General features: G+C 49.1%; 1 protein-coding gene across 1 annotated transcript; it reads left to right on the top strand.

Moving 5' to 3' along the window:
- Positions 1 to 2384: 2384 nt before the first annotated feature.
- LOC123076621 (uncharacterized) lies at positions 2385 to 4092 on the top strand. The gene is made up of 4 exons (XM_044498773.1): positions 2385 to 2485; positions 2706 to 2943; positions 3426 to 3644; positions 3901 to 4092. Exons 1-4 carry the CDS (start codon positions 2385 to 2387, stop codon positions 4090 to 4092), a joined length of 750 nt encoding a protein of 249 aa, XP_044354708.1.
- The last annotated feature ends 5469 nt before the right edge of the window (positions 4093 to 9561 follow it).

Genomic DNA, 9561 nt, shown 5'->3' with positions numbered 1-9561 from the left:
TAACCAATAGCGGAACCTGGATGCTCATACTGGCTCCCACATATTCTACGAAGATCTTTATCGGTCAAACCGCATAACAATATACGTTGTTCCCTTTGTCATCGGTATGTTACTTGCCCGAGATTCGATCGTCGGTATCTCAATACCTAGTTCAATCTCGTTACCGGCAAGTCTCTTTACTCGTTCCGTAATACATCATCCCGCAACTAACTCATTACTTGCAATGCTTGCAAGGCTTATAGTGATGTGCATTACCGAGTGGGCCCAGAGATACCTCTCCGACAATCGGAGTGACAAATCCTAATCTCGAAATACGCCAACCCAACAAGTACCTTCGGAGACACCTGTAGAGCACCTTTATAATCACCCAGTTACGTTGTGACGTTTGGTAGCACACAAAGTGTTCCTCCGGTAAACGGGTGTTGCATAATCTCATAGTCATAGGAACATGTATAAGTCATGAAAAAAGCAATAGCAAGATACTAAACGATCAAGTGCTAAGCTAACGGAATGGGTCAAGTCAATCACATCATTCTCCTAATGATGTGATCCCGTTAATCAAATGACAACTCATGTCTATGGCTAGGAAACATAACCATCTTTGATCAACGAGCTAGTCAAGTAGAGGCATACTAGTGACACTCTGTTTGTCTATGTATTCACACATGTACTAAGTTTCCGGTTAATACAATTCTAGCATGAATAATAAACATTTATCATGAAATAAGGAAATATAAATAACAACTTTATTATTGCCTCTAGGGCATATTTCCTTCAATCACTTCCAAGATGAAAATCCATTGTAACAATGAAGTTTTTTTTGGCGAATTCGCAAAGCTTGCGTATCTTTCCATTGATAGAAGGAGTAGAATGAGTACAAAGGGGTACAATACATGACACGGACGCATGCATGCGTGAACATGGTGTCCGGAGCAGAGAGAAGGGGATGTTCAGCCCGAGCGGAGGATACATCACAAGTTCACAACTAGACCTACCAAACCCGAACCAAGCGACAATGCTGAACCTACACAAGAATTCCAACATCTACCAAGCCAGAATCAGGGACACCGCGAGGTCGCAAGATAACGCCTTCAAGAAGGAAGACGACGCCGGGACGCCATCGCTATCCGCTTCCGGGGGAGTCGGACCTAGGGTTTCCCCTGAGCTCGAAGAGGGGCGCAACCGAAGACCTTGACAGCGCCTCCAAGAAGGAAGCGACACCCGCGGGCGCCGCCGCTGCCAGCATCGGCAAGCCGAGCAGGGATCTCTCCCTGGCCTGAAGCTGAGCAATCCCATAGCGGCCTAGTCCGGAATTGAAGATGTGGAAGCCAAAGTTGGTCAGAACTACCATGTCCGGAGGGGGTTGGCAGGGCTGCACTTGCAGTCGGTGGGTGGTAACAATTAAGTTGTTTCGGGTTGCAAGAGAAAGATCATTTAGGTTCATATGTATATATATTGTTACCACCTGGAAAAATCATGAATGGTTAAAATAACCTTTATGATTTTATATTCATATGTATTTGTTACCATCCTAGTTTTTATGAGATTGTGTAATTTTGCACTACATTGAAATGATTTTCCAAGAATTTTTCAATTATAGTGCCACCAAAACCATGTCCAGAAATGGCGCTTTATGACAACTTTCCTCTGGTAAGAGGAACTATTCTGAGCATATATTTTTTGAGAAGTGCCATGTTTATTTTAATAATATCAGCAGATTACATCATGCATGGCAGATCTGAGCATTTGAGAGCATTTGACAACTTAGATGTGCTGGCAACAAGCATGCAAACTGAAGATATCCCAATTAGTCTGACTCTGAAGAACTCTGAACCGACAGCAAACACTCCGTTCGGTAGACCGAGTGAAGCTGAGCCTTCGCATCGGGGAGGACGAAGCAGTAGTTTAGCAGCGCCTGAACCAAGCCAAACGGCCGAGCATCAAAGCTCGAGATCATCGTCTCGCCTCCGTCTCGGAGATCGTACCTCCAAGCAACATTGCCGCTCTCCGAGGCGAGGTACACGCAGTCGCCGTCGACGGAAGCAAGCTCGCCGGCGTTGACAGACACGCACCTGCCGCCAAGGAAGAGCGCACGGCGGCCGATGCTCCTCACGGGCTCCAGCGGCGCCTTTCGTTCCACGTCGACCCTGAAGACCTCCACGGCCCGCCGTCGACGGAGGTGACGTTGGCGGACGAGCAGCAGCTCCCCGGCCGACGCCACGAGAAAGGCTCGGCCGCAGCGGCCTCCGGTGACATTCTCCAAGGGTGCCTTGCCTATGAGCTCGGTGTGGCAGTCTTGCTGGCGGTGCTGCGCCGACGGGACGACGTACCTGACGATCTGTCCGTCGCGGTCGGCCACGTAGACATGTCCTCGGTAGGTAGCCATGCTCGCTTCCTTCCAGCAGAGGAAGGGGCCGGCGCCGGCGGACTGCCGCACCGGGGAGAGTTCGTCACCGGTCGAGTGGGCACACGAGACCGCGTCGCTGTAGGTAGGACTGGACGTCCGAGCGAGCTTTTCGGCTCGGCCCGAAGCTCGCTCCAGCTCGGCCCGTTACAGCTCGGCCCGATACAATAAACGAGCGAGCCCAGTTGGAAAAAGAGGCCCGATTCCCGACCGAGCCGAGCCGAGTTTCGCCCGGTCCAACTCGGTGACTCGCTCGAGGCCCAGCCCAATTCGTCCATCTCCATCGCACGCAACGCATTAGGGCACGAGAGGAGCAGAGAGAGCGCCGCCTCCCCCTTTCTCTGCTCTGTGCTGCCTCGCCCCTTTCTCTGCTCGGCGCCGCAAAGCTGGATCGACGGCGACGAGCGACGCCGCGTCTCCTAACCACACTGACAGCAACGGGCTCGACGGCGACGGGCGACGCCACGTTTCCTCACCACGCCGGAGGCAGACGGACGCGCCTCCCCTGGTTTCTCGCCGAACGTGACGAGCAGAAGCAGGTAACTCCTTCCTTTCCAATCCCTAGCCGCAACTCTCTGAATTACTATTACGCATGTGATGGATCAATGGATGGATGGATCGATGGATGTACTCATGTAGTTCTTCCGTCCCAATCCCTAGCCGTAGGTGTCTAAACTAGCATGCATCTGATGGATGGATGGATGGATGATGGATCGATCGATGGATGTAGTCATGTAGATGTAGGGCTAGATGGATGGATCATGGATGGATGTATTGTAGCCTGTAGGGCTAGATCTAGAAGAGCCGGATGGATGGATCATGGATGGATGGAGTTATAGGGCAGAATGGATCAAAATTTTCATTGATTCCATGTGTAATTAGTTTTCTGCTGTTGATGATCTACTTGCTGTAGCATAGCAGCTTGAAAAAAAACTACTTGCTGGGAAATTACATTGATTCCATGTGTAATTAGTTTACTTCTGTCGATGATTGACCGTGTGTTGTTTGCTGATGTGTGCAGAGGCCTATCGTCGCAACAATAGACAAGGAAAAGGGGAAGGCGAATGGGAAGGAGAAGGAGAAAGAGAGGACCTTGGACTCCATTATGAAGAGTAAGTTGCCGGTCTCGGGGACCTCCGCCTTGACGTCCCCTGACCCCACCAGTGCTGGCGTGCGTGCCGGGATCGCCGCTGCCTCTGGCTCCGCAAACGACTATGAGAGGGAGGCTACATCTTCCCAGGTATGTGTGTGCAAAATATATATTTGTGCAAGCTCATGTATGTGCTGTTTTTGCTTTTTGAAAGTCAAATTTATGTGTGCCCAAGCTCATATGTGCTGTTTTTGGTATCCAAATGTCAAATATATGTTTGTGCAAGCTCATGTGTGTGCTTTTTTTGGTGTCCAAATCTCAAATATATGTTTGTGCAAGCTCATGTGTGTGTCTAAAAGTCAAATATATGTGTGTCCAAGCTCATGTGTGTGTTGTTGTGTGCAAGGCAATGGAGCATGATAAGCAAGTGGAGGAGGATCATGAAGATGTGGAAGAGGATGAGGAGGAGGACGAGGAAGAGCAAGATACTTTGTTTGAGGTGCCGTCTGGGGTTGGTGACAAATCAGATTTAGATGAATTTCCGGATAGTGAAAATTTCTTTGTTTCGCTGTCAATATCTGATGTTTTTGCTGTGTAAAGTTCAAAGGATGTGCTGTCCAAAATTCAATAGAAATGCTGCCCAATTCTTTCTCTCATATCTCTTGCATTGTTACAATTTTTTAGAAGAATTCATAGAAGAAAGCTTATTTTTCATTACTATGACCATTTCTTAAAACAATATACTGCTGGACGTTTCATTTTAAGCAGTATAAACTGTTTTTCTTTCAAAATATGGGTTTAATTACTGCAAAACAATCAATATTGTGGACTATATATGGAGGTTCTGTCTTCTGTAAGTAAAAATGAAGACCGGTGGCAGCTGGCTTTCGAGCCGGCTCGGTCTGAGCCGAGCCATACCCAAAACGAGCCGAGCCGCTTGAAGTAGGCTCGTTGCCTGAGCGAGCCGAGCCGAGCCGCTCCAGAGCGAGCCAAAGCCAGGCTCGGATCAAGCTCGGCTCGGCTCGGCTCGTGTCCAGCCCTAGCTGTAGGGGTCGTGGAAGAAGGAGAAGACGAGCGAGAGCGACGGGTCGTCCTCGGAGCCGGTCACCGCGGCTCGCACCCGGTTCACGCGGGGTATGGCCGACGCGAAGCGGACCAAGGAGCCCCTGAAAGGGTTGATGACGCTGGCTCGGTGCGGGTACTTCTTGTCGCCGAGGACGAGGAGGCCGTCGGAGGCGGCGACGAGGACGTGGTCCCGGAGCAGCGGGACGCGCCGGCGGAGGAAGCGGCCGGTGGCCACGTTGAGGAAGAGGCGGACGACGCCGCCGTCGTCGACCGTCTCGTCCTCGTCGTCGTGGAGCATGATCCAGTGCCGTGGACGGAAACGGAGGAGGTCAACATCGGTGACGCACCGGCATGGGTCGGCCATGGCCAGGCGCCAGCCGTGGCAGACGGCGCGCACGCCCATGTAGTAGTCGACGTCGTTCGCCGCGGCGAGCAGGCGGTCGGCGACGCTGCGGACGAGGTCCGACGGAAGCGCCGACCAGTCCGCCATCACCGACCAACCGTGCGTGCGCCGATCCCGGGTGGCTCGGTGTACGTGTAAGCAATGCCCATTTTATACGGAGCGCGCGCGCGCACGCATGCACACACGGGCCGCTTCGATCACCGGTGCGTGCCCTCGTTAATGGAGACTCTCAGAAGACGAGAAGACGGCGGTCGACCGGTTGCAGCAGTTAATGGACTCGGAAGACGTGCGGCCCGGAAGGTGTAGGTCGAACGATGGTTTGTTGGAATTTTGCTAGTAGGCCTTTGACTCAAAGTTCAACTAAAATTTTAAAATTCTCTTGGCCCATTCATGCACATATGTGAGTGGAGTGAGTGAGACTAGAGTTTAGTCTCATCAGAAAAGTTGAGAGACTTGCACCTCTTTATAAGGTGAGCTCTTCTACCACTTGTATGAGCATGAAAAGAGGAGACCTACACACGCGCTCCTCCTCCTCGCTCGCCTCGCCACGCCGCGCCTCGTCACGACGCGCCACGGGTTGCAGGATTGAGCCGAGCTAAGGACAGAGCTATGCACGTTGTCTATATTTTTGCTGCTCGGGAAAAATTAATGAGTCATTAATTAATAATTAACAGACACGTTAATTACTGAACCGTTTCCGATTCTTTTGGATCGTGCCGACTCGGACGTGGGGTTTACTCCCACGACCTACCCGGCCCGCACTATATAGTCGGGAAGATGTCTACCCTAGCCGCCGCCGCTTCGTATGGTTTCGCACCACCGTTCCAGATCATTGCGCCGCCAAGCAAGTCTTCTCCATCCCTTCTTTCGGCGTGCACCGGGAGAAGGGACAGCAGGCCTCCGGAACCCCGCCTCTCGTGATACTGTACGGGAGAGGAGCGATCAGGTTTTTGGGGAGCGCACTCGCGCGACTGCTGGCAGCGACGACTTCGCGAACGACGACTTCTTTCCCGACCTCGGCAACCTCATCCTCGACGACATGGGCGACAACGTCAACGCCGGCGGTGCTATTCCCGCTGCACCGTATGTGATTCTATGCTTCTTGTTCGAGATCGTGGTAGAATTCATGTTTCTAATATGTGCCCTAGATGTGATCTGTTCATCTACTATACTAGTTCGCATGATTAGCCTAATCTCTGCAATTGTTGTCATGATTTATTTTATGTTTATTCGGATTAAATCTCGTAGTAATTTGCTCATATTTCCAACAATCCAAAAACCTGATTACAGGCAATTTACTCCGAGTGGTTTTACTGCGCATCTGAAGCCGCCTGCCTTTAAGAGGGTGCAATATAAGAGGTGGCGCACGAGAGCAGTCTACTGGTTTCAGACCATGGGCTGCCACTAGTAGAAAAAGGGTCATCTGTCCCGGTTGGTAAGGGCCTTTTGTCCCGGTTGTTGAACCGGGACTAAAGGGTCGTTACTAATGCCCTAGCCCTTTAGTCCCGGTTCTTACACGAACCGGGACAGATGGGCCTCCACGTGGCCGCTGCGGCCAGCCCAGGCAGGAGGGCCTTTGGTCCCGGTTGGTGACACCAACCGGGACCAAAAGGCATCCACGCGTCAGCATTTCAGTGGCTGGAGTTTTTGTTTTTTTGAAAGGGGGAGGGTTTAGGGGGTAATTTAGGGTGTGTAAGCTAGCTAACAGAGAGAACTGTCCTCTCTTATTTCCGTGCTTGATTTACCAACGCTGCTGCTATGCTTAAACATGGCTTAGATTAAAGTGAAGGCAACATGTGGTGCATGTCGAAAGTAATTTCCGTGTTTGGATTAGTACTACTTTCGACATGCACCACATGCTTGTTGCCTTCACTTCATTCCAATCCATGTTCATTTCACCCACTGATATATAATAACTCTTCATGCCCGCATCATGCATCATCATAATAACAAGTCCTACTAATCATCATCATACAACTTCTACTCGTTATTAATAACAAGTCATACGATCATCATCCTCATAGTCATCGAACCAACCCTACTTAATTGTTCTTAGCACATGATCATCAGTATTAGGTAGGACCTAAATACCCTCTTTAAGGTAAAATAGCATAAAACAATATAGACCCCGACTCTCCATTATGGAGAATGGAGATCATCCTGTCTCCAATTTTTGCACTTCGCTTCCTTTTGCTTCCAAGAACCTCCTTGCGACTGTCCATACATTTTTTCCATTCTTTTATTTTCATGTCTCCACTTCTTTTACAAATCCGGTATGGACAGTTGAGATTCGTAGGATGACCTGGTTGTATGTTCAAAACATCAAGCCTACCATTCTGATACATCAAATGAGGCACACAATCCTCTGGGATTATTTGTTGAAAAACATAGTAATAACTTCATAGTTAGCAATGATGTACTAGTTTTAGAAGTATGCAAAAGATGCACGGATGTCGTAAGTAAGAAATCTTACCAGGGTATCTCCATAGTAGTTACTGTAGTTCAACACGTGCACTAGTGGCACGTATTGACCATAATGTGGAGGAGTTTTACAATAGATATTGTAATTCTCAAGATCAGTACAAAATCCGACCAGATGAGTTTTCTCCTTATAAGTTAACTCAGAGCCATCGGTGTAGTAGGTTCTGTCTACCATGTTCCGCACATTGTTTGAACAATCAAAATAAGCTATCAATGAAAATAAGCTATCAACTATTTTGAAATGAACAATATAAATTAGCTAATAACTATCTTTGAGAAACTCACATAGCGGTAGAATTGGAGGCGTATCAACAAGGACCCAAATGTCTATATTGTCTTGCTCGATGTCAGGATCACCAAGATCCATGGTGACAAGCATACCCTCATCAAAACCATACATCTTGCAAAATGCTTCCCAATTTTTGCAACCAAAATGGGTTACGCTCTCAGAATTATACAGATTTACTTCAAAATCTATATCATGATGGGTCCTTAGGTGAATTTTCTTTGTTTCCATACTTTCATGGTCTTCAAAACCCATCCTCTCCAAGATGTAGCGTCTTGCATGGCATGGGATAAGCTAGTCGAATTGTAAAAGATGAAAAGTACACGTTGAAATAGTTGAAGTCGTGCTTAATTACGAAAAAATAACACTTGTCGTCGTTGCGTACCGTTTCAACATCGAATGTCTCCTCCAGCTTAATACTGAAGCGCCGATCTTTGTCCAGGTGAGGCCTGTCGCACTGACCTCGGTCGTCGTGGCACCAGTCGCACTCCCCCGGGAGACTTTCATCGTCCGAGTACGACATTTCCTATGTTCATAATTCAAATATTAAACGTCTACAATTAAATATATGTACTAAAAAACCTAAGTTAGATCATTATTATTCATCACGGGTTGACTATCGGTTTGTCGAGTCTTTTCTTGAAAACTCTCAGCTCACGTGGTGTATACATTCGACCGTTGGTGATGGTCGCTCCTCCATATGTCCCCGAGTGCATTACACCAAAATGTCTAGCACACGGGAACAAAGGAGAAGCGACCACCACGACAACAGTCGGGATTCTTCGTCCTCTCATATATATATGGTGGAACTCTCCCTCACTGATTCCTCTCTGACATTTGCGACCGTCGGTGATGGTAGCTCCTCCTTTCGTTCTCGAGTACATTACACCAAATTGTCTAGCACACGGGAACGAAGGAGAAGCTACCCCCACGACAACAGTCGGGATTCTTCGTCCTCTCATATATGGTGGAGACTCGACAGACTTAAAGTCAACCCGAAATATCGTTTAATTATCTTTCTAAAAGAGGATTTGGCTGGTCTCACCTTGATGTCGGAGGGGGCGGTGACGGGGACGACGGTGGGGATGATGGAGGGGCCGGGGGCTCCTAGATTTCTGCGAAAACAAAAACCCTATAAGCTATCAACTAATCATATGCATACGCCTTGCATAGTGCTCTCCAATTTTAGCATTCAAAGTAGGAGTAGTTTTCCACTTTGAGCATTCAATAAGCAAAATCAAATCACAAAATAAAGTAGTATTCAAATTAGGATGCATTCAATTATAAGCAAAACTACATCATCTCCATGCGTCCGTACATCGTCGAATATTATCACTAATACACCTCGAATACTATCATACATATAGCATCGCTAGTACAGCTAGAACCGTAGCGCCCGACGGGTATCGGCGCGGGCGGTGGACACCCAAAGGGACGGAACCATCACAGGATCATAGCTCCAGTGAGATCCCTGAAGAACCTGCCAGGTATTGTCGAACCTGCCCTCCAACGCAACCATGTAGCGACGGACGTGCTGGTCGTCCTCGCTGACACGGTGACGTACCACCTCCGCGGTGTACGGAAGCCTCGGCACCGTCACTGGCTCACGCGACCGCCACCAAACAAGGATCGGGTCAACGACGGGCTGGCTCCTCACAAACCTACGCCCACCGGAAGGTAGCACCTCCCAAAACCAGCCCGGCGGAGCCCAGTCCCGGACATGGCCCCTCTGATCAAGCCGGCCTCCTCCGCCGAGTCGACGACGAGGATGCGGGATAGGCATCGTCGACGTCGATGCGGGAATAATTGCTTTTACTAAAAAAACAAACTAG

Source organism: Triticum aestivum, chromosome 3D, assembly GCF_018294505.1.
Source record: "Triticum aestivum cultivar Chinese Spring chromosome 3D, IWGSC CS RefSeq v2.1, whole genome shotgun sequence".
Taxonomy (NCBI): Eukaryota; Viridiplantae; Streptophyta; class Magnoliopsida; order Poales; family Poaceae; genus Triticum; species Triticum aestivum.
Note: the sequence above shows the minus strand (reverse complement) of the source record. Positions and strands in the feature narration are given on the sequence as shown.